Here is a 24,852-nt window from a genome sequence, read left to right as displayed (position 1 = left end):
TGATATATACGGAAAGCTCAACAACATTTACTAAAACACGCAATTCTGAGAGGATTTATTTTCCAGGTAGTAGCAGTAGTTGTTTAACAGCATGCTTGAAGACTTTATAACCAGTGTTTTAATATTTTAATACCACAACTCTGATTTCAAGAAAGTTGGGAAGCTGTGTAAAACATAAAACAAAATGTGGTCATTTGTTAATCCTTTTTGATATATACTGAATTGAAAACCACCTAAAGGCTTCATTGATTTTTGAATATAAGCCTGTTCTGAATTTGATGGCAGCAACATGTTTCAAACAAGTTGGGTCAGGAATAACAGCAGACTGTGATAGTTGTGTACTGCTCAGAAAGCACCTGTTTGGAACATTCCACAGGCAAACAGGTTGAAAGGCTCACTCGTTCACAAGCAAGGATTGGTTCACCACTTTGTCAAACACATGACTGTATAAAGGATATTAGTACATGAACAACTCAGAAACCGTTGACGATAAACACAGTTCATTTGCAAAATTATTGCATTCTGTTTTTATTTACATTTACAGTGTCCCAACTTTCTTGGTATTGCAGTTGTACAACCTTAAAATATAAACTACATCTTAAAATAGCTAAGCTGTATTTTATTCTTACACAAACCAGCATGAACAGAAAAACAACAAACGTCTAGGTACATTGACACTGATTTGTACTCCAGTACAATAACTAATATACAGATGGCAAACCATTTCTTAGATTAATAAATATGAGAAACAATCCTACCGAGAGATAAACACACTCTGGCATTGGTCTGAATGAACTGTTTGCTTCAAAATGTACATGTAACAGTGAAAGAACATTTTGTTTATGGGGTGTTACAGTATGAACCACTGAAATTATATTGGGTACATTATTATAGTATTTTACAAATGTGATTACAGATACATTTGATAAAGACTTAACACTCTACATATTACTGAATAATGTAGATATATTTTCACACAGTATACATTTTACAGCAATGAATAACTTCAGCGTTAAACATTTATCATACTGTATTTTTTGCTTAATATTACCCATGTGGCATTGAGACTGAAAGCTTTGGTTAAAAAGGCAACTTATGAAACCTCTATGCTGGTTAAACAGCAGCAGCCAAACAAAAACCTTTTTTAAAAAAAATGATCTGCCTGACTGTGACTCCTTGAAGACAAAAACACTACTCAAAACGAAAACATTCAAAACCGAGTCTGTTCGTAAGGGACATTCGTAACATATTTGGCAACCACATTTATGGTGCTCTTTTGTTCAAAGTGCTCTTTCCTTCCATTATACAAATTCCTTATTACGCAAAATCACATTATCCAATCGCATGCAGTGTGTGCTAAACAGAGCACCTGTCTTATTCACACATCTCATTAAGGCTCCCCTTTATTAACAAGAGTAATCGGCTGTTTGGTTCCTGGCCGAACTGTGAAGGTCATACCATGCTGATGTTTTGACGTCTGTCCATTGCTGAAAAGAAGAACACATTCATTATGAGAAAATATTGTACCTAAACATGGGACTTATTGTCTCAAAAGGTGGAGATGTCATATCTGAGCATTGGAAGTCTTACCTCGTGGGAACTTTGACTGAGGACGTCTCCTGATATTTTTTGACCACTTTTCCCTCCAGCTCCTGCATGTCCAGGGTTGCTACTTTGTTGACCCCTGGGTAAGTCTTGTTCTGTGTTGTGGCTTTTGGGACAACAGGCATCTTGTTGTCCTCATCAGACAAGGGAGAACCCCAGTCGTCACAAGTGGACTCTGCCTCCTTCGCAGGGGCCATTTTATGGTCCATTTCCAACATCTTCTTTTGTAAGATACTTAAGAGTGTGGACTGACTAGGGGAAAGAGACGATGGTAGCTGAGGAGTGGCCACCTTGGGTTTTACCTGGACTTGTGGCTTTGGTTTGACATCAGTGTCAGCAGGGAGGGGTTTTGGAGCTGTTGCAGGTTTAGGTTTTGGAGGAGGAGATGGAACTTGAGCTGGAGGGAGGCTCCCAGTTTGTGTTGGTTCCTTCTTTGTGGGAGGGTCAGGTGGAGGGTCTGAAGGAGGGGACCCCATTATCTGATCTAAATCATCAAACTCTGGTGGTGGAGGGAGAAATGGTATACATAACTCCTCTTTATTATCTTCATACTGTGCAGTTTGAGATTCTTCTGGGCTTTGCTCTGGAATCTGTTTTTCTCTAGCCAGGTTGGTCACACGTGAGGATGCAACAACACTATTGAGAGCCAGACTGGTAGACGGCATCTGGTCTTTGACCAGTGCAGGCCTGCTGGATTTTTGTGGAGTCTGAATTGTTTGCATAAGTTCCACAGGACTGGCAGGCTTTGAACTCGCCTGTATTATGTCTTGAGATGTTAAAGAAGAGGATGAGCTGGACCTTGGGATAACAATAAAGGAATTAGGTCTTGACTCACTTGGGTGAATGCTTGCACTCGGCTGCTCATTCTTCTTGGCACTGTTTTCCTGTGACAGAGTTTGAGATGATCTCTGTTTCTCTCTTTCTTTTGCCGCCATTAAAAGAGCTAGTGGGGAAGCTACTGGTCCCTCTCGTGCCCCATTGGTTTCACTACTTTTCAGGTTGCGTAGTTTACGATCTAACAATGGACTGAATTTAGGACTTTGACATGGAGATCCTTGAAGTTTGTCCTTGCTGGTCTCTGAATTCACCCAAGTACTGTTCGCTTTCTCAAGCTGGGGTGACGTCTGATGTGAAATCTGAAGAGGTCTGTCTGTTGCCAGTGGTGCTGAAACTGTCTCTGTTTTAGCCTCCTTATTCTGCTCAGGCAGGGGTGATGGAGAAGGCTGGGTAATTTGTAAGTTCTCCTTCAGCTCCTGCACATCTTTGGAAATCGTTTTTGATGGAGAAGCAACCTTAGGGACTTTCCCATCCACCTGGACAAGCACTGGGGTAGATTTGACAGACCCAGTATCTTCCAGAAGTAACATTTGCTTGGGTCTTATGTCATGACCCTCATAGCCACTGAGAATTGAGGTCGTTGGAATATTGTAAAGCTTTGCTGTGTTTTGGGGATTGAAAGTGGACAGTGTGGGTGTCTGCACGGGGGGAGGTGGGGCAGGAGTCTGTGGTGGGGAGTCTAGGGCGGAGATAGAGGACAGTCTAATGGGTTTTGGGGGTGGTGTCTTATTAGTTTTCTGTTGCCTTTCAGAAGGGGGTGGTGGTGGTGCAAATTTTGGATGCTCAGGAACTTTGGTAAGTGGTGAAATGGATACGGGTGATGCAGAGCCACTGGAGCAAGTGGATGGAGGCTTTGGCGCGGGCAGTGATGGTCGTTTTAAGATGGTTAAGTCCTTCTCCGCTGTGGATTGTGTCAATGAAGTGAGTTTTGGAGCAGGTATGGAAGGAGGCTGAAGTTTTTCCAGGTCTGGACCATTAAGGTCATCCATGAAGTCTGGAGGAGGGGGGATAAAAGTAACTGGAGGGGGTGGAGGTGCCATAGAAGGAGGAGGAGGAACAAATATTTCCCCCTCCACAAGGTCAGGCACAGATATTACGGATCCATTGCACAAACTATCTCCACTGGCTATGGGGGGAATAAGAGAGAAGAGAGAAACTGATAAATGTTCAGTGCTGTTGTACACTGTGGAGCAGGAGCACTTTACAATATTTAATATGTTGCTGTCCCATGCTTTAAATATTTACATACTGTATGAGTATATGAGAGAGAATCATTGGCAAATGTCAAGCATGTCCATACAAAGATAATACATTTCCTAAGCTGATTATGGATATGATCAGGTGCTTCCAGTCTACATCAACAATGTCATGTTCACTAATAACAGATCTTAAAAAAAAAAAAAAAAGAAAGAAAAAAAGAAAAGACTGGATACATCATAGAAAAAACTAATGGCTAAAAAAAAAAAATATTAAATTAAAAATTAAAATTAATGGATAATGGCTTCATTAATTCTGCATTTTAAAGCCTGCTAAACAAGTAAGGTGATAATTTTGCATGGATTTAGGAATGAATGATATCCACTTCCTGATATGAATGCAAACACTCCCTTTCTGTAGATATGTTTGCCATCTGGTATGGCTGTTTGGACACATTCAGGAGGGTTATTGAGCAACTGCCTGGACAAACATTTACATGCCCTGCATTTTCAAACCCTTATTGGACACATTCTGATTGCCATGATCCATCAACTGAGCCAGAGTAAAGGCACCGCAAATAATCTGGGTTCCTCAGAAAGTAAATAGTAGAATTCTAACACTTGCAAGGTTAAACTTGCGCTGCATATTTGAGGTCGGTAGATGCTCACCTGAGCCATTGACCTTTGGACCATTGACAGGAGGGAGAAGGGGGACTTTGGGTGTTGGGACGGCATATCCTTGAAAACTGTCAAAACCTGAGAACTGTGAAGACAAAAGCAAATATCGGACTGCTGATATTTCAAGATCTGAGACAAAGCATAGTTCAAGAACATCTGTGAACAAGAGGTTTCTGGAGGCACTGAAAAGGTGGAGTGAACAAACCAGTTCTCAGCGAATGCAGAGCCCATCATTCATTAAAAATAGCATGCCCAGCACTTGTTATATATTAGCATCAGTAGAACAATAGTTTCCACCAAAGTTTTTCATAGGCTTCCAGGTGTTTGTATAATGCAGAACTTACAGTATAGCAGTTCTCATATGCCTTATTTGCGAATAAATATGTTACATCAAATAGTTTTCCTGCAACTTACTATTCTGTAACAAAATATGTGAGTTTTGGTGTCTGATTCAGAATGCATTTTTTACATTATACTTGGTTTGTCATGACTAAACTGGAGGCGTAGGTTTCAGAAGGATAAGTTTTGCACGTAGCACACTTTCACATACTTCATTCATGAGGAGCACTTGGTGAATCAGAGGATACACCTATTATTCTTCTCATTGTCTAGTGTTAAAGTACACCTGGCTGAGAAAATCGCAAGATGTCTCTTACATACCTGTGTGTGTTTTTGTGTGTGTGGCTGACAAAAGGAGATTTGCTGTCCTCTTTATGGCCCAAACGCCAGCCAAAATAAACACACACTGTGTTGACTTTTATACAAGTCCATGAGAGTTAATTGGATATGCCCCCCTCAAAAAGGCAAGAGAAATACCGCCAGCAACAGAAAACATATTTTTACTCTACCTCTTGATGTTTTTGTGCTGTAAGCTCTTTGAGTAATCTGCTAATGCAAAAAAGCAACAAGCTCACACAAGTTTCACTTCCAAAAGTCTGAAGTTGGTTACATGCACGTGAATGCATTGAAATGACACCTGTGAACACTCTCCTTTCCCGTCGGCTGAGACAACAACTTCGCCAGTCAAAGATTAACAGGCGTGTCAGGAAAGATGGCATATGTTTGACTTCATCCATTTGTTCCCTGCATTGTGACTCACTTTCTTTTGCAGTCGTCTGAGCTGTCCTGCTCCTGTGCTGCTGGGTGTGCCACATCCAACACATGCCACACATTCACAGAACACTCCCAAACACTGAGGTGTGTGAACTGGCAGAGATGAGCGTTTTATTTATATTTGCACCATGACAACATAATATCAGGCCTGACAGTCATACAGACTGCTAATGCAATGTTATGGGTTTAGGCAAGACTTTCCAAGCCACCTAAAAATGAAAACTTTATCAGTAAAAGTACAAAAGTATTATCAGAAGAATATACTGTGACCATCCAAAGTGCTTATTAAGCTACTAAAATACCCCCTTAAAACCATACCATACATACCAGGCTCCAAAATGAACTATTTTTTAATAAAGTGCCACAAGTGTAGATGATTGGGAATCACTGGTTTAATTTTTCATAGCATACAGTAGTGTATGAAACTACTCAAGTAAACTAAAAGTTAAGTAAAAGTCACTTTCACTTTGTAGAAATTGTAATGTACTTTCCATCCCTGGTGATACATTACTAACAAACTGGAGCCAAACATGGCTGTTTCTATCACGTGCATGAATTACTGACTGTACATCATAATTTACTATTTTTAATTTCTTCATTTCTGATTTCCTGTTTCAACTTTCACTGAAATGGGAGGCAATAAATCCATAAAGCACTGTTCTGTTTATCACTTCATTTTTGAAAAACCTATTTGCAGATTCAGCGATTATGCTACAGCACACCACCTGCATGTGACACCATCTTAATTGTGCACAGCATGTTGTGATAACATCACATGGTCATTTACAGTATCCACAGCTATTTTTCCTGTCATTCAAGAAGCATATCAGTGTTATTACTCCCACATGAGGGTTTGTTATAGTTCTTAGAATCGAAAGTGACTTTCAAACAGAAACAAATCTCTCCAACTCAGCCAATGCCAATGCTCAACCTGACAAAATTACAAACGATCGCTTAACAAACACCATGTAATACAACAACCAAAATGGGCCATTTTTTCAGATTCGTACCTGTCCTGAATTTGTGTTTACAGAGACTGACCCAGATTCAAACTCACACTACACACTAGATTGTCCCTTATCAGTTAATTTGGATCAAGGCAGCCCTGCAGATATGGAGTTCAAGATGAAGCAATCCTTGAACGGCAGATAAACAACAGGGTGGAGACTGTTCAGATGCATACATTAAGTTCTTCAAAAACTGATGGAAACTGAGTGGTAAATGGGAATATCTAGAGTATATGTACCACTACTGAGATACTCACAGCATGGTGCTTGACAGTGGGTCTGGCTCGCACACTGGCGGTTCCTGACTCTGGGATCGCTGATGACTCCAGTACCAGCTCCACATTGTCTAAGCAAATGAAAAAAGCAAAGATTTTTATCACCTTTTTATCTCTTGCTGCCAAAACAAGTTTCACTTCATGGTTTAAGACCATAATTTCTGCTCAAAGCTCAGAGAGGACAAACACTGGAGTTGGTGTAAGACCCAGATGAACAGATATGTTTCCATTTAAAAGAACGATAAGCTCACGTCGCTGCTGACTGTGTCCTGGCTGCAGAAACCCATTAGTTTCGAAAAATGCCAAATGAGCACATTTCACCCCCCAAAACACCACAGAATCCAACTGTGTATTGTTCTCCTGTCAGTTAAAATGCATTGTTGTCATTGTACACGTAATGGGATACTGTTCGCCCCAAAGAAGCCTCTTTGTAGTTGTCACTAAGCCTAACCATCCACTGTGTGATTGCATGTGCTCTTACATGGAGTTTTGTTGCAGACAACTGAAGAATTATGGGAAACTGAACAGATGACTAATCTTTATTTAGATTTAACCATTGTGTTGAAGTGAAAGCTTAGCTATGGTAGCAAATGGAGTTAATCATAACAACACAGTCAGTCAGAACTGCTAAACACATGTAAACATTTTGTGGGATGAATTTGGATTAAGAGCCTAAGTGAGCATACCTCATCTCACCCTGCTGTTGGCTGATTAAAAACATGAAAGGCTTTCTAGAACCAGTGTTTGGCTTGTCTGTTCTACATTATTAACTTTAATGGTTTCAGATATTTAATGTTTGTATTGCAAACAGTGAAGGTAATGAGCATGCATTTTGAAGTCAAGTGACAAAGAGATATTTCCGTAATCCTTTAGTGTAAGCAGAAATGGTGAGGAAATGTTCTTCATGTCACCTTAGTCTTCTATACATGGGTCAAAGCGCAACAGGAAGTTGAAAGTGCGCTGCGTCAAAGGCACAGTAACTGAATGTAATGTCAAATGTAGAAATTCAAGCGTTTAGACACTATGACAGCAGAAGAAAAAACATTCTGCTAAATGACATGATAATATCAGAGGTCACTGGGGTTGGTTGGAGTGAAGAAATGTAGAAGTTGTACATTCCTTTGCTGTTCATTCCAGCGTTAAATGTCTTGTTTGTCTAATAAGCGACTGGTGACAGAGCCTTGTCACTGAGAGGCACTTAGTCTACGTTCTCCAGCAACACTTTCCGCTGAGGCCGCAGAAAGAACAGCCGAAAAGCAAACCATAAGCTTGGCATTAAAGCAAAGTGTTTTCCTTTGCTATACGACGTTTGGCGTCACAACAAACAACAACACAACAGAGAGATTGTGTCAGCATGAACCACTACAAAGGGAATCACATGCGATGCTAAACAAGCCTCAGCAAATTATTCATTTCCCTTTCGTGCACCTGCCTGATTTAAATAGACAAATGTTCTCTGTCATGTTGCAGCTTTGCATAGCTTCTGTTTCCTGCTCGCGCCAATCACATGGACCTAATGTCACGTAGAGCTGGGAGGTTTATCAGTAAACTGATACCAACATGTTAGAGTAGATATTGTCTGGGATTTGTGTATCTTGTAGGGAGAGCTTTTATGTAGTCATTTCTCATTCTTAAAGGCTAATGAACATTTAAGCAATGCAGTTGTATTATTTAGCAATTCAAGCAGACTGACATGCAACTAACTAACTAACTAACTGACCAAACAGTGAAGGCATCACCTTCACTCTTTGTTCAAGCAAAAGGTCCACTCAGTATCTTTTTCTCCAGCTTTTGATCGTATCTCATGCAGCAGATGGAGTTTGCTCAGTAGTATAGTATGTATGGTCAGACGGTACTAAGTCCCAGTCTTTAAAATACTGTACTGATGTGTGATTTTTTTTTCCATCAGTATCATCTGTCATCATATCTTCTTCAAGATAGTAATAATGATAATAATAACGTTGTTGTGTGTGCTGACTTGTGTTCACATAAACACCACCTTAAGCTGCGTGTGCGTCTCAACAGGACAGTCAGTCACTCAAACACTGAAAACATTTGTTCTACACATCATTCCAATTACAGAGCATTGGATCTTGTAGCTATTAAGTTACACGACTTTTCCCCACTTGGCAGAGTTATTGTAGACGCCTGCTATAAACCGCAATCCCTTATTTCCTTCAAACATTGTGGTCACATAATTTGGGCAGTGCGAAGCCAGATTTACCAAGAAGGGGTATTTCCACTTGAGAACAGGTTTTTCATGGATCAATCACACTCCCTTTATGGCACCTGCTGCTACCTGCTCACCAGGACGTGTCATTTAAAATACTGAAATACTTCTGAGATTTCCTCTGCCATACACAGCTGTACAAACTGTTGTCCATGTCAACACCAAGTGGAAAAGTCGATTTATTATTCAGTAAAAGTGAAATTAAAGAGGATTCCCACTCTCCATGATAAGCTGTAAACCCTGTGAGCGGTGTACTCACCCATGTCCTTGATTTTGATATTGGTGTCGTAAAGAGACTGGTTCTTCCGACCCAAAAAGTTCAGCGTTCCCTTCTTCATGGTTATTGATGGGTGTTTGTTACGAGTGGTCGGCTCAGGAAAGATTATTGACGCATTTTGATCGACGTTTAAATCCGAGGTAAGGCTGCAGGTGAGCTAAAGGTTTTGTCGACAGGTGCAGCGCCGCGCACCAGGTAAACCTGATTCCACACACTTGGTGCAAACTTTTCGGCACAGGCAGAGAAAATGGAGTTAACCCCGCCCACTCTCCTTTCACCGAGCCACCCTCTCTGTTCATACACTCCCAACAGGTGAGGCCTCGGCTCTCCTTTTCAGGACATTCCAGCATAAATCTCACCTGACTAATTGCGCACTGAACGAGCTGTTATGTTGTTTGCTCAGCTCAGGTGAAATCGGTCTGTCGTCTTCTTCAGGCACTGAGGTCTGGGCCCCCATGCTGACCGTGACGGTGGTTTCACATGGAGGAAACGTCAGACCAGTTTGATTAATAACCACCATAAACACGTTGGGGAACTCAGTTTAACATTACAGGACACGGGCTTCCAGCAGGAAAAAAGATGCTAATGTGGAGTCAGTTAGCTAGTGTGCACTTATGGTTGTAAATGTGTAATAAAACCAACAAAGGTTATCATTGTTTTTGTATCACCTTTGAAAAGGTGGAGAGTAACTAACTATGGGTAGGCCTACACTTACCCCAGCTCCAGTGTTTTAATTTATGCTTACATTTCAGAGGGATATTTCTTTCTTTCTACACCACTACATTTATCGAGTACCTATGGATACTAGTTACTTTGCAGATGAAGAGAATTTGAAATGATTTTAAAATTCAATGCACTGTTATATGGTAAATTAAGCCACCTAACAGTATATAAATGAACAGAATTGGCTCTGCTACCGTCAGCTGTAACATTAAAATGGATTTTACATGTTACTGCATTAATAATAATTATCTAATAATATAATATATAATAATGTAACAATGACAAGGCCTATTTTGGCTGCTTAGTGAGTTATTTTATACTTTAAGTATGTCTTGATGAATACTTACATGCTTTTATTTAAGTGTGACTTTGAGTACAGGACCTATTACAAACAGAATATTTTTGAATATTTTTACTTCCTTTTTAGTCAAGTAAAAGAAGAAGAAATCAGCTTTATTGGTAGTATATATATTTTCACACACACACACACACTGAACTTTTCCATTTAACCTATTCTTGGTTGAACACACATGCAACACCCAGCAAATTACATGCAGTGAAACACGCAGCAGCAGTGGGCCTCCACTGTCGGGCCTGACAGTGGCAGCCCGTGGGGGCCTCCACGGAGCAAAGTGCTTTGCTGAAGGCAAAGCCGGGGGGGCATTTTTCTCATTAATCACTCCACCACACCCAAATTTTTCTTGCCCGTCCAGTGGAGGAATCGAACCACTGACCCTCCATTGGTAGATCTACTACTTTTTTTAATCCACACCATTTATCAGGCAAGTCATACTTTGCAGATCAAGATTACATTTTTTTTTCTTTTTTTTAAAATGTTGCATTGTCATAGATTGAAGCACCAAAAGTATATAAAGACATTAAAATTAATTCCACTTGAGCCACTTACAACATTACAAGTAGTCTCATATTATTAGTAGTAGCAGTAGTAGTATTGATGCATTAATGTGTAAACACGAATTAATGTATCAACAAAAATAATAATCCAATAATATAACACTGATAGGACCCCTTCTGCAGAGTGAGTGCTTTTAATTTTAAATGAATTTAAGGTGCCTTTAATACGTATGTATGTTAACTTAAGTCAAATTTTATTGGAGGACATTTACTGGTAACTGAGTTAAAAGGTTTTTTTTACAGTGCGGCACAGACTCACCTAACAGTGAGGGAGAGTTTGTACATTATTAAAAACTGTCACAGTAAAATTGTGATCACTCTCTGTCCTGCCATGTACCGCCTTAAAACCATACTAAACTGAATCCTTAAACATATAATTCACTGCAGACTGGAGATGTGCTCTCTTAACTTAACAAATCACTAAGAGTCACACTCACCACTGAGGAGCAATTGAGCCCTGTGGGTATATGCTAAGTTATTTATTAATTATGGTTAAGACATTAAGTTTTTGTGACTCCCACTTTAATCTTTATTACAATTCTATCTCATTGGTTAGGTATTATCTGAATTTCATAAGGATGAAGGAGCATGTGACCTTTGTAAGCAGGATAACTGTAAGTATGATGTTGAAGGACCTTTGCTAAAGAGGATCAACAATCCTCTAAAGCTCAGATGAGCTAACGACTGACAGCAGCAGCATTCACCTCAGCAACGTCAGAGCTAAACAATGATGATGTTTCGCCTTGGCCCCGGAGGTTAACAGCGTGGTTATAAATCTTGATCTTCTGTCAGTGGAGCTGGATGGCAATGATCACAGATCACACTGTGGTCCAAATACCTTGATATCAATACACTGTTTGATACCAGTTTATTAGGGATTTAAACTATTTTGTGGCAGGGGTTAAATATGACAATTGTTCCACTTGAAGAAATAATCATCCTAACTGTATGATATGAATGTTAGTTTGATAACATTTGTACGCTGTGGTGTCACTACATTTTACCTCAGAAAAGAATGTAAATATCTCTTCCATCACTAGTATGTGCAGGTCCATGAATCTTATTATAACATAATATTAATAATAATGATCCAATCTGAGGACAGCTGATTTACTTCCTTGATCAGATTGATAATAAACATAGGATGACAAATGCTTACATGTCTAAACAGGAGCATATTTGGTCCCATATTCGCTTTTATTACTGAATAGTGGATTTTTGAAATTTTCACACTCTCAAGAACATCAGTAAATCTCTTTATCCCCCTGGCTTCGCTCACAATGTTTCTGTCAAGTCTGTCTGTCGCACCTAAATTTCAGCCAGAGACAAACCAGACTGGTTCATCCAGTTCCTCTGTCCTCATGTCTTCTGTTGCCGGCTGAAATGTGAAGAATGTGCTGGCAAGAGTCTTACACCTTACCTGCCTCACTGTGCTGAACATATTGTACAGTTCAGCTCTATAGGATGTCATAAAGTGGGAGCAGTAACAGGTCTGGGTTTCATCAGGTTTTCGGACCATTCATTAGTTATAATTATAAAATGTTATAATTGTATAATGAAATATAATAATTTAATAATTTATTAGTATCATTAAGTGTGAAGAGGCACAGATGCGGGTGGGTTTTTGTATTTTAATTGCATAGAAATTAGTGATGCTGCTTGGCATCTGGCATTACCGCATTATTTTTCTAATGAACTTTTGCTTTTTAACCACAAATTACACAGGCAGTTATCTAGGAATTGTTAAAATCGTACATGATCATGTAGACTGGTGTTTACAGACACTAAAATGAAATGAAAAATGTATTTCAGGGTTATAGACCTGTCATTTGAAGGACTCTTTCAGTTTCATGAAGTATTTCTTCATTGAAAGTATTTCCAACGAAAACTGTTCACAGTGAGGTCTAAGTGAGCCTGCATGCATGTTGTTCATTGTTCTTTTATTATGCTGGAGTCATTTACGTTTGTGAACAGTTTTAATATCCCCTTGCTATTGTTCTGCATGCCTATAGACTCATCTCAATTACTGTTTTTGTTTTAGCATAGTATTATTTCATAAGGTGGGAATATGGAGCATCTGTCCAGGGACAATAGATGAAAAATGTACTTTTTGTGGCTAAATAAAGCAGTTTAATTCTGCTCCATCGGTGGAAGCAAATATCTTTAAATTTAGACAAATATTTGTGCAGCTAGATCCTACTTAATAGTTTTTAGTGTAATTTTGCTGTAAGAAAATCGGTCAATTCTGCACATCCATTTTAGGGGACCATAAATTCTGCAGTTTTTTGTTTTGTTTTTGTTTTTGTTGTTTTCTTTGTTCACACGGGAGGCTTACTACATCACCATCCAGTCTGTCAAAACAACAGTGGACCTGACAGCAGATGGAAGAGCTTTAAGAGGGTTTGACGAAACACAGTGACTGCCATTCCTCCAATGAAACTAGGGTAAGCTGAGAGATCACTGAGGACCACAGTGAGAAGTCTTAAGGACTCTAGGCTTTATGAATATAGTCAATATGGAGTTGCAATCCTATATTTTAAAAATGAGTCCAGGTCAATCAGTTTTTTAACCCACATTGTATGTGTGGGCTGCTAGAATACCTTTTTAATATCAGGACACATTTAGTGCTGCATTGTGTGGTCACTGTCCTCTTTTGTGTGCCTGTCTGTATCTGTGAGTTTACCTTTTCTGTTCCCCTTGGTGTCAGTGACCCCTTCACTGTCAGGTTGAGTTCAGAGTGTGCAGTATCAGTAACACATTCACTCGCACACTCTGGCCCTCTGAGTTGATTAGACACCATCCTGTGGCTCCCATTTCACCTGTGAGACAAATCAGCATGTTGACATTAAAGACCACATGCCGTTGTAGGAATGGACACATAACATCTGGCAATAAATCAGGTGAACATTCAATCTGTCACACTTTATGATTTATAATTTAGTTGTAGAATGTTCTTTTAAGCATTAATGGCATTAACAGCAGCTTGGCTCTATGGATGGCAGTGCTGGTCTGTCATTTGGTCCACCACTTTGGTCCTGACTAATACATCTCAACAACCACTGGATGGATTGCAATGAAATTTTGTATAGATATTCTTCAGAGGATGAATTATATTTACTTTAGTGACCTTCAGATTTGGCCTATAGCATTGTCCTAAGGCCGACCTTCTCAGTTCTTTTATGGGATATCTCAACAACCACTGGATTGGTTTGATATAAAATTTTGTTCATACATCAATCACGTCAATCAAACCAACATTTCTTTCTGTCCCATAAATATGCTAGTATGCTAACATGCCAAACCAACAGGAGAACATTTTAGGCTGCCTGCGAAACATTAACATCCTGGCATTACCATTGTGGGCCTGTTAGCATGCAGATCTGAGTAACAAATTCACCTTCAACCAAAAAACGGTACTAAGGAAGGATAATTTTGTACAGACTAACTTGCAGGGTTCCTTTCAGTATGCAGGATTATCTCTCAGAAATGATCAGATTTTTTTTTTTGTTTGTTTTTGCTGATAATTACCAGCAAAAGAAAAGTCTAAATAAAAAATGACTAAATAATTGTTATTTGATTCAAGAAAGCAAGAATTTTATGATATTATTTTTATATAATGCACAAGGATTTATTTCTGCTCTAAGGTCTCTTTAATTAGTAGTCTTTGGCAGGCAAAGTGGATTACATTTTCTGAGCCTTTCACAGAGACACACAGAGCGATGATTGGCTAACACACACACTAAGTCCTGCTGCTTGCAAACTGTGTTTTTCTGTCTGCATACTGGCCATGCCTGGATGTTTGGTGGATGAAGTACATTCTTATTATGGTTTTTACATGACTTTTTTTACATCTGTATTTTGAAAAACAAACATGGGAAACAGTTCTGGGTCGACTGTACAGGACCTGCAGGCTTGTGAGAGTCATCAGTGGTACAGAAAATTCATGACTGAGTGCCCATCTGGACTTCTTACCTTTTATGAATTTAAACGATTCTTTGGCCTGAGGAATCTGTCTGAAACGTCAGACGCCTACGTTAGGACTATGTTTACAACGTTTGACATGAATGATGTAAGTGAATTTAAAATCATCTCACAGGATAATATGTTTATTCTGATGTTACTGTATCAGTCAGATGAATCTCTGCTGCAGGTGTACACATTATTAGTTGCTTTTCATTTTTACTGAATAGCATTGACAGTGAAATTATTTAAAACTGTAACCTTTGTGCAGAAAGATGAAGAAGGTTTGACTCATATTAAATTAATTTATTATGTTACTATAATGCTAATTAATATCTCTCTAAATCATACATACTTAATCATACTTTTTTATAGACCTGTGCATATATCTTGTGCCAGTGTCTTATTTTGTTTTCATTAGAGGAAAGTTGTCCACATTATTTCTTATAATAATAATAATTCTAATAGAAATCTCTTTGAGAGAGAGACACGGGGCTTATCCCACTGACGATGCTCACCCAACTGACCCACAGCCTTAAACGAGACCTTAAACCTCTTAAATGTGAACCAGGTGCAGGTGTATTCTATTAATTAGGAATGAATTCAGTTCAGTTTATTTTATGTAGAGCCAAATCCCAACAAAAGTTATCAAATGACACTTTCCAAATAGAGGAGGTCTAGGCCAGACTCTTTAATTTAGTCTTTAATACAGAGATCCAACATAAATTAATGCCTCACATTCCAGTTAAAATGTGTTTATTCAGTAGTTATGACTGTACTGTTCAATCATTTCTGGAGATGAAGTATTACAATTACATTAATTATATATCGTGTGTTTTTGGTTTTGTTCAGCCTTTAACGTGACAGCAGTACACCTCAAAGTTTATTGTGTCTTTTTCCTTTGTAGGATGGCTACATTGACTTCATGGAATATGTTGCCGCTCTGAGCCTGGTGTTAAAAGCAGGAGTGCAGCAGAAGCTCCGTTGGTACTTTAAACTCTATGACATAGACAGGAGTGGCTGCATAGATCGTGAGGAGCTGCTTCTGATAATTAAGGTGTGCATGAGCCTAAGTACTGTCCTGGAACAACCTGCTAAGACCCCTCAGGCCTGAATGAGTTGTAAGACACACAGAGTCTGGTAATACAAAGGTGCAGAGGCAGATAACTGACACCAAGCTGACATCTGCTGGTTGAAGAAATGTAAGCAACAACTAAATAAGAAATGTGTCATCCTAACATTGATAGAAGAGGTAATAAGTTAGGTAATAGTAAGTTAGAGCCTTGGACATTTATTTAAATTTAGAAATATGAGGAGTTTAGAGGAGAAACTTCTTAGTAAAGTAGCTAATAAACAAAGCTCTTAAATGTTGTGCAGTAGTTTAAAGAAGCATAAAATGAAAACGTTCTAGTGAAGTTCAAATATCCCAAAACTTATTCTTAACCCTACCAAAGTTCACATTCTGTCATTCCAGGTTTCATGACATTGTCAATCTTTCTGTTCCTGTTTTAATTAGTGCTTTTTATAAATAAAAATGTGTTGGGGTGCTGTGGGACCCCAGTCAAAAGCAATAGAGGGAACTGTTTGAGTTCATGTTTGCCATTAGTCCTAATTTGAAGTAACACATATTTCTCGGGGTTAAACCACTCAAGTAAATGTACTTGGTTACATTGCACCACTTTTTTAGCATGATCTTTTTGTTTGTGTGATTTTTAGTCCATCCGTGCAATCAATGGAATCCCCTCGGAGATGTCAGCTGAGGACTTTGCCAACATGGTGTTTGACAAGATTGACATCAACGGAGATGGTAAGACCCATAGGCCAGTTACTAAGGTGAAAAGAAAAAAGCTGAATATCTCGAAGGCATGGAAAGATGGCTGACTGTTGAGTGTCATTCCCACGTCGTCAAATCACCACCACCAACCGATAACATCGGTACTCGATGACCTGAGAATGAGATTCAACAGACAACTTTCTCTCTTCAGAACCACTGATGACCAGAAACGTCCTGAACACAAAAATAATGAGAAAATAAGAAAATACAGGCAGTGGTCAGGGTATCTATAGACGCAGAAACTGCCACACACTTCTGACAGGTCATAAATGAACATACAGAGGAGTCATTTTGTGTCAGTCAAGAGCAAATTATTCATTAAATATGAGTCTCCACCATCAACTCTGAAGATTTTGAGATCAGTTTGTGTGTGTGCTTATTTCTCAGGTGAACTGTCCTATGAAGAGTTCATGGAGGGCGTTCAGAAAGATGAAATGCTGCTGAAGACATTAACAGAGAGTCTGGACCTCACACACATTGTCAACAAAATTCAAGGAGAGGTTAAGGCCAATGTCTAATGTTTCATGAAACATTTTTGTATTATTGTGCTGAAGCTGAGGGTGAAGACGTGGGTTCAGGACAACCCACACTCATCATCATTAAGATAAATGCATGTGGACCAGTCTCAGGTTCACTGTCAAAGTACAGCACAGGTATACTAGTTTGGCTTGTCCTCACATTTTCAGGGACCAGCTAAGACTTTGCATTTATATCAAAGCTGTATTCAATGAAAGGTCGCAGACTTTTCCAATTCAAGGCAGGCACGCTGCCTCACAGCTTCTAATGCAACCGCAAACCGTGTACGTACGTGACAGTAATTCACAGGGAAAACCAAATGTCTTCTTGTCATTGGTCAGCTTCAGGCTCCGAAATCAACCAAAACAAATTCAACAGGTCTGCATTATACAGACAAGATAAGAACTTATATTGTCCAAGTGTCTCAATGTTCAGGTGTATCCTCTGTTGGACTCCAGCTGAATGAAACACTGCATGATTTTATCCAATGTACATTATGTGCCATAATTGTTTTAGTTATTTTAATCATTGCATGGTGTTTGACATTGTATATACACACTGAAGTTTACGGGTTTAGGTAAAAACCTACCTGTAGAATCCAAAGACGTCTTAACTTCCTTCATTGTAGTGTTTTATGTAGTGAACAGTTAGGACCCCTGAGATTTTCCTTCTTCTGAGCCACTACAGATGTAAGTATTTTTGTAAAATCTTTACAGCAAAGGTCTTTTGTTCACTGAATGAACTGGATGCAAAGATGTACCTGCACTGAGGTAGATTAAAATAAAGCAATGATCACATTCATGTGACTTTCTTCTTTAATCAGCCCCTCGGCTGAGCCGACCTGACAGTTCTCAATTGTTAAGGGCAACCATGCAGATGTGTGATGTTGGAAATGTGTCCCTTCAATTGCCCTGTAAATTGCTATGTTGTTGAAAGAAAAGTAACTGGAAACAGCAAGCCAACAGCGTTAATAGACAAGTTTTTGCCTTTGTGGATTGTGAAACATTTTGATATAGATAGATATCTATATCTATAGATATTTCAAAAATATCTATATATCTTTTCAAAAATTTGATTTTTTGCTGAAATGTTTATATATATATGTATATATACTGTGTATATAGATAGATAGATAGATAGATAGATAGATAGATAGATAGATAGATAGATAGATAGATAGATAGATAGATAGATAGATAGATAGATATCTTTAATCATCTGATGAGCCTGGCACTACACCAAGCCAATATAGACCCCATGCAACCATCCATCCATCCCCATATCAGAATGCAAAACGCGTAGGCCTAATTATCATCACACACAAGCACACACTGCCACAGGTTCATTGAGCGTAGTACCGAAACCAGGAGAACCAAATGGAAAGTTGCGCAGCTGACAACGCACACACGCTCTCAAAGCCATAGTTTCAGGGAGTGGTTTATTGTCGGGCTGTTTTGGCCTCGGGATCATCATCATCACCCATCCACTTGTCATGTGCCATGTTTTTGGAAATCCCCGGTGAACCTGCCAGCTGAGTCTAGACATGTAGGTCATAAATAATGTGTGCAAACTGAGTTCTAGATGTAGCTCATTTTCGGGATATTCCGTCTATACGTAAGTTACTCATATTACTTAAAGCCCAGTAAATGTTTATTTACCATCTGCTGGTTTTGGCATCCTTTAGTTTTCAGCATCACATGAAATAAACAAAAAGGGTTCTTTAAAACGTTCTGGGCAAAGCTAAAAGCCTTGTGGATGATTCAGCAATTACTGTAAATACTGTAAAAAGGGAAAATAATGTTGACTTGTTCCTATGTTTCTGTGCTTTACATTCCATGTCATGTGCCTGTAAAATAACATTGGATTGGTGACAATAACAACCAACGTTATCTATATTTATTTTGTAAAAAAAAAAGGAGTATTTATGGGACGAATTAAATACTGTCCGTCAGACTCATAAAGCATAATTTTAAAAACAAATCTCTCATTCTCCTCGATATTGGCTCTCAATAACAAACTTGATGAACGTTTTTTACGGATCCTCCTTGACCTGAATCACGATGAGGTGTTTATGGGGAAACATCCAGATTCTCGCGGTCCTCCAGCCGCTCAGAAAAGGTGTGTCACCGGCGTGACGTCACATCGCAGTATACCTGAGTTTCGGTGAGGGGAAGGGACAAGCAGAGAGACCAACGTCAGCTCTCCAGAGATCTCCGAGATAAACTTTTCTCTTGTTGTTATTCCCAGCCACCCTCGTCGAAGTGATTATCGGTGTGCTGTGAGGGAATTTGCAGGAATTATCTGCAGAGGAAACGGGCGGTTTTAACCTCAGCTTTTTGGTGAGCAGGCCGACGGGGGAACAGGTCTCCAACTTCCTGGTTCTCCACAGGTATGTACGTCGTCCTTCAGTATCGCGTTCGGTAGCTTTGTTTATTTGAGTTTTGGATCGGTTCTTCCTAAATTCCCACATTTAAAGACACAGTGGTCCATCATACAAGGCGGTCTACGAGAAAACCGCAGCAACATGGAAAAGAACTAGTCCCGTCTGTCAAGGTGTGGACGTGCTGTTTTAAAATGTTTGGAAGATCCGGATTTGCAGGATTTCCGCCGTGGCATTGTTTGTCCCTGACTGTATTGAGTATATGTGACAATGAGAAATGAATCAGAGTTTTACTCTACTGCTGGCCGACTGGTTTGTGTTCTTGCTTTCAGTCAGGATGTCGGTCACCCCGCGACGCGTCCGGCTGAAGCCCTGGCTGGTCGCCCAGGTGGACAGCGGGAGATACCCTGGTCTGGTGTGGATTGACCGTGAGGCCATGCGCTTCAGGATTCCATGGAAACACGCGACCCGACACACACCCCAGCACGAGGACGAGGACACCATCTTTAAGGTCGATACTCAGCCTAACTTTAGCAGAACAAAAACTCTGAGATGCATGCAGGTGAAGTGTTTGTGTACCACGAGACAGACGCCAGTCAGCGCATGTCAAAGTGTGCCACTGGCAACGCTGCGCAGACCCACACGGATTGTGTATTCTACAGTTCTGGCTGGTGTTTGTGCTAAGCTGCTTCATACCCGTCAGATATCCTTTAAGGACCTAATTTCGCAACATAAACTCAAGGCGCTTTCATGTCTCTGGACTGGAGTAACATCTGGTTTTGCAACTGAGTTGCATAAGTTCTCTTTCTCTGGCTTCTGGCCCAAGGAAATTGTTATGTTATGCCGTGTGCATTTAGGGGTGATAACATTGTTTGTTGCTGATATTGGAGATCCAAGGCGGTGTTGGGATTTTGATGAGGTTTTATGCAGGTATTCATGTATGTTCCTTGCCTGGGAGCATTCAGTCTTCTTTTTATCAAACAGTGATATTGATACTGCAGTTTTATTTATGTCCCTCCAGGCATGGGCTGTGGAGACCGGGAAGTTCCAAGAGGGAGTTGATGAACCCGATCCTGCAAAGTGGAAAGCTCAGCTTCGATGTGCCCTGAACAAAAGCCGAGAATTCAATCTGGTCTACGATGGCACCAAAGAAGTTCCCATGAACCCTTTGAAAATATATGATGTTTGCGACATTCCACAGCCACTCAGTAACCAAGGTAAATGAGAGCTGCTTCAGGGTAACTAACGTTCTTCAGTCGTTACACATTTTCCTCCATTTCACTTCAGATTTTGTAATATTACGATTTTTTGAATGCTGTCTCTCACCACACAGGGTCTTCCGATGCTGGTTCTTGGACTCCACATGATGAAGATGGTGGAGAGGAAGATGTTCCAGATACGCCAGAGTCTCTCCCTCCATACCCATCCAATGGTGAGTGGCTTTTCCTCACACATTTAATGATGTCGTGGCAGTATATCAAAAGTATATCAAAGAGATACGCTTTGATTGCTGCTAAATGGTTTTTTTTCTTTCTTCATTTAGGCACTAGTCCCTCTCCTCTCATTATGTGGTCTCCTATGGGCTCAGAGTCCTCCATGCAGCCCCCAAGTTGTCCCCCTTCAAATGAAGTCTGGCCCAAAGAGGAGCCTGTTAAAATCTGGCCTAAAGAGGAGCCTGTGGATGTGGAGATGCACCCCACTTCCCTGAGCGACATGCCCCCTGCTCCTCTGCCAGATCACTCACTGCAGCCCCCTTCTCTACCTGATGTCCTCTTTGCATCTCCAGAAATGTGGATCAGTTCTCTCCCGAGTAAGTATGCTGAAAAACTAGCGATCACCACACATAATTAAGGAGAGACAGTTCACCAAATTATATCTCCTGTTTACAGTGCAGGCAGTCGATTCAGATGGATTTGGTGCAGCAGTTTGAGATGCATGGAAACCAGATGTAGCTCTGGGGACAGATAGTATAGCTCAGCCCAGTCCAGTGGAGCTCCATTGCATTCAGTTAGCCCCAAATGATCCAAATAAAAATGCATTACACACAATCAGCAGTTTTGATTCTGCATGAACATAGAAAGCAGGCTCACTATATTAGAAAATTGTATTATAGTGACGAGAGCAAATGATTGTCTTGTTCTTTTTAACAAATCCATTGAGAAGCCTTCAAACAATTTTCAGCCATGGATTAATACACATTTGGTGAGACTGGAGACTATTTACAGCAGGATGGTGTGCCATTGTTGTAATGAAAGACCATGTCAGCAAGTGAAACTGTGTGGCTTACTGATGTGGTTTTAGTGGGGTTTTTTTGGGGGCAACAGCAGAGCACAGAGGAATAAGCCAAACAGGAACAATTGAGGTTGAACTTCAGACACAGAAATTTTAAGTTTATGTTTTTGGCTTTTTTTTTTCCCTTTTCAAAATCAAAGCCTAACTTCAAACATGTTTTTAACATGTGTCTACATTTGTCTCTGACTCAGTGACAGACCTGGAGGTGCAGTTTCAGTACAGAGGGAAGGAAATGTGTCCCACAGCGACCGTCAGTAACCCTCAGGGCTGCAGGCTGTTCTACGGAGACCTCGGCCCCATGGTCAACCAGGAGGAGCTGTTTGGGCCCGTGAACCTGGAGCAGCTGCGCTTTCCATCCACAGAGCACATCACCAATGACAAACAGAGAATTTTCACCAGTCGTCTGCTCGATGTGATGGACAGAGGCCTAATCCTGGAGGTCAGCGGACACGATATCTATGCAGTCCGTCTCTGCCAGTGTAAGGTGTACTGGTCCGGCCCCTGTGCTCCCAATCCAACTTCACCAAACCTTATAGAGCGCCAAAAAAAGGTCAAGCTGTTTTGCCTGGAGTCTTTTCTCAGTGGTAAGTAAATTCTTGTTTTTATCGGAGCAATTTGTGAAACAACCTTTATGTAGATGCTGCCTAGATTATATGTTCTAATTCTAATATGTGTGCTTGTGTGGTGTGCAGGGGTGATAGCCCACCAGCGTGGCCAGACACCAAGCCTCCCTCAGTTTGAAATCAACCTGTGTTTTGGAGAGGAGTGGCCTGATGGGAGACCCAGGGAGAGGAAACTTATCATGGTCCAGGTGACAAACATTTTTTTGTGACAGCGTTGTGAACGAGGTAATGAATCTTTGTGGTCATGGAAGGATAACACAGGCCAGTAATCGGGCGTCAGGCTCTTTACTTCATACCTGTGCATGAACAAGTCATCTCTGCTTACAGCAGCTGAAAGACTAGTTTACTTCATAGAATAATTCAGCCACATGGAAATATTTCACTGCTTGGGGAAAAAAACTGCATGAAAATAGTTTTTATTAAAGCTAGAAGCAGAAATGTCTTCTTGTTTAAACACTATACTGTTATTTCAAATCAATCAAAGGTATGACAAAGATAAAGCTGCTTAATTTAACTCCCCAACAACTTCCTATACCTTTAAATTCTCATGTTTCTCCTCTAATACTGTGGGACAACAGGATCAGCATTCCCCCCACTTCTTGTTGGGGTTACAGTCTCTGATTGTGTGACTCACACTGGTCCACTGTCCCTCTTACGTCCTGCAGGTCATTCCAGTGGTGGCCCGTATGATTACCGAGATGTTTTCCGGAGACAACACACGATCCTTTGACAGCAGCAGCGTTCGCCTACAGATTTCAATCCCGGATATCAAAGACAACATAGTGACCCACTTAAAGCAGCTGTACTGCCTACTACAGACCCACCAGGGCCAGGACGGCTGGGCGTTGCCCCCTGGCTCTGGCCTCAACATTGTCCAGGCTCTGCAGGCACAGTGAAGCAGCCAACACTGTGAACTAACATATCATATATCACTATATATTTCACACTGAGAGTTACCTGCTGTTATCAAAGAAGTACTTATGTGTAATCATATATAGAAGTGTGCACAATATACAGTAGGATTTATATGCTTTTCTCTGATATAAATGTGCTGTGACAGTGCTATCCTGTATATAGAAGTAGTGTCTTTTCAACCTGCATTACTCTGCAGGGACTGTGGACAGATGGGGTGAGCACATGGGCCAAAGTCCTCTTTGCTGCAAGGGAACATTTAACATAGTTAATGAGTTACAGAAGTTGTCCTATGTCTTATTTATCCAAAATGAGTCAGCGAATGCCAGATGTTCCTAGAGCCAAACAAAAGGGCAGAAAGATTTTTATCTTTTAGCTTCATATAAAATGTTTTGAAGCTGTACATCTAATATGGGATTTGTGTATTTTGCATAACATTTAGGTGAATGTGACTTAAAGCAAGGATTTCTTTTCTCCTTTCAATCGTTTGACTAAACAGTCCAGCTGTACTCAGCTGTTTGAGTCCCGTTTTCCTGCGAGTACATGTAATTAGGTGTGACAAATTTTTAAGCAAACGTTTTTGGTCACTTGGCCTTCAGTTTGTCTTCAGTTGTTTTATTTTTAGATTAATATTGTTTGATATTTTTGTATTCATAGCTTTGATTTTAAACCATTTATTGTATCCAAGCAGCCATTTATGTAAACAACATTCCACCATATGGATCTGTTTTAATAAGGATGCCACTGCACTTTGGAGTGCTGAATTATGTTTTATGTCCCTCTAGTATAAGTGCATTTATCCAGTGATTGTATGTTTATTTTATCAATAAAACAAGCCAAAATAACATTGGAATTTGTGAATTACAGTTGTGTTTGTGTGCAAAAACAGTAAAATGCATGAGCTTTGCAGCCCTAAATCTCATGAACAATGATTATTACTTCATCCACTTTTGAAGAGCTGCTAACTGTGCTTCCATGTCTAAACACTGATTATTTTTCTGCTTTTGCTTCAGACGTTTAACTCTGCAGGCTTGTGAGTTAACTGCGGTGTGCTCTTGCAGCACTGCTGGCCTCTAGTGGTTTAACAGCACCAGCTCTGGAACGAGTTTGGTGTTGCGTGATGTGTTTTGTTACAGCGTCCACATCAGTAGATGTCCTGTACCTCCCAGTTGAGGTCATTTGGTTTGTTAGATTCATTTGAGATCTAGCCATCTGCCATGTCAAATATATCATTAGACTGACCAAATCATTCAGTGCATGCAGAAAGTATTCACACCGCTTCGCTTTTTCCACATTTTGTTATGTTACAGTCTCATTCCAAAATGGATTAAATATTTTTTTGCCCTCAAAATTCTACACAATATACCCCATAACTACAAAGTGAAACAAGTTTGCTTGCACTTTTTGCAAATTTATTAAGAATTTAAAAAAACAAAAATGTAACATGTACATAAGTATTCACACCCTGTGATCAATATT

At 40.0% G+C, this 24,852-nt stretch overlaps 3 protein-coding genes across 3 annotated transcripts; 2 read left to right on the top strand and 1 right to left on the bottom strand.

Moving 5' to 3' along the window:
- Positions 1 to 494: 494 nt before the first annotated feature.
- Positions 495 to 9,444, bottom strand: LOC124056407 (uncharacterized protein C6orf132 homolog). Its single transcript, XM_046383816.1, has 5 exons — positions 9,201 to 9,444; positions 6,694 to 6,782; positions 4,308 to 4,401; positions 1,591 to 3,568; positions 495 to 1,487 (listed from the first exon to the last, which is right to left on the bottom strand). The coding sequence occupies exons 1-5, from the start codon at positions 9,277 to 9,279 to the stop codon at positions 1,391 to 1,393; spliced, it is 2,337 nt and encodes a 778-aa protein (XP_046239772.1). The 5' UTR covers positions 9,280 to 9,444; the 3' UTR covers positions 495 to 1,390.
- A 5,023-nt stretch (positions 9,445 to 14,467) lies between these two features.
- Positions 14,468 to 17,948, top strand: si:ch211-103a14.5 (guanylyl cyclase-activating protein 1). The gene is made up of 4 exons (XM_046385316.1): positions 14,468 to 14,925; positions 15,724 to 15,873; positions 16,533 to 16,623; positions 17,038 to 17,948. The coding sequence occupies exons 1-4, from the start codon at positions 14,728 to 14,730 to the stop codon at positions 17,166 to 17,168; spliced, it is 570 nt and encodes a 189-aa protein (XP_046241272.1). The 5' UTR covers positions 14,468 to 14,727; the 3' UTR covers positions 17,169 to 17,948.
- A 1,348-nt stretch (positions 17,949 to 19,296) lies between these two features.
- Positions 19,297 to 24,226, top strand: irf6 (interferon regulatory factor 6). Its single transcript, XM_046383812.1, has 8 exons — positions 19,297 to 19,555; positions 19,879 to 20,057; positions 20,568 to 20,763; positions 20,880 to 20,978; positions 21,090 to 21,356; positions 22,030 to 22,422; positions 22,531 to 22,649; positions 23,127 to 24,226. The coding sequence occupies exons 2-8, from the start codon at positions 19,884 to 19,886 to the stop codon at positions 23,355 to 23,357; spliced, it is 1,479 nt and encodes a 492-aa protein (XP_046239768.1). The 5' UTR covers positions 19,297 to 19,555; positions 19,879 to 19,883; the 3' UTR covers positions 23,358 to 24,226.
- The last annotated feature ends 626 nt before the right edge of the window (positions 24,227 to 24,852 follow it).

This window comes from Scatophagus argus, chromosome 3 (genome assembly GCF_020382885.2).
Source record: "Scatophagus argus isolate fScaArg1 chromosome 3, fScaArg1.pri, whole genome shotgun sequence".
Lineage (NCBI taxonomy): Eukaryota > Metazoa > Chordata > Actinopteri > Scatophagidae > Scatophagus > Scatophagus argus.
Note: the sequence above shows the minus strand (reverse complement) of the source record. Positions and strands in the feature narration are given on the sequence as shown.

Bases quoted from the DNA above. Each gene is read 5' to 3' on its own strand.
- LOC124056407 (XM_046383816.1), bottom strand. From the start codon at position 9,279: ATGAAGAAGGGAACGCTGAACTTTTTGGGTCGGAAGAACCAGTCTCTT. The intron at 6,783-9,200 runs GTGAGTACACCG...TCATTTGCTTAG, and splicing joins TATCAAAATCAAGGACATGG to ACAATGTGGAGCTGGTACTG. The intron at 1,488-1,590 runs GTAAGACTTCCA...TCTTCTTTTCAG, and splicing joins TCAGTCAAAGTTCCCACGAG to CAATGGACAGACGTCAAAAC.
- si:ch211-103a14.5 (XM_046385316.1), top strand. From the start codon at position 14,728: ATGGGAAACAGTTCTGGGTCGACTGTACAGGACCTGCAGGCTTGTGAG. The intron at 15,874-16,532 runs GTGTGCATGAGC...TGTGATTTTTAG, and splicing joins AGCTGCTTCTGATAATTAAG to TCCATCCGTGCAATCAATGG. The intron at 16,624-17,037 runs GTAAGACCCATA...CTTATTTCTCAG, and splicing joins GATTGACATCAACGGAGATG to GTGAACTGTCCTATGAAGAG.
- irf6 (XM_046383812.1), top strand. From the start codon at position 19,884: ATGTCGGTCACCCCGCGACGCGTCCGGCTGAAGCCCTGGCTGGTCGCC. The intron at 22,423-22,530 runs GTAAGTAAATTC...TGTGGTGTGCAG, and splicing joins CCTGGAGTCTTTTCTCAGTG to GGGTGATAGCCCACCAGCGT. The intron at 22,650-23,126 runs GTGACAAACATT...TACGTCCTGCAG, and splicing joins GGAAACTTATCATGGTCCAG to GTCATTCCAGTGGTGGCCCG.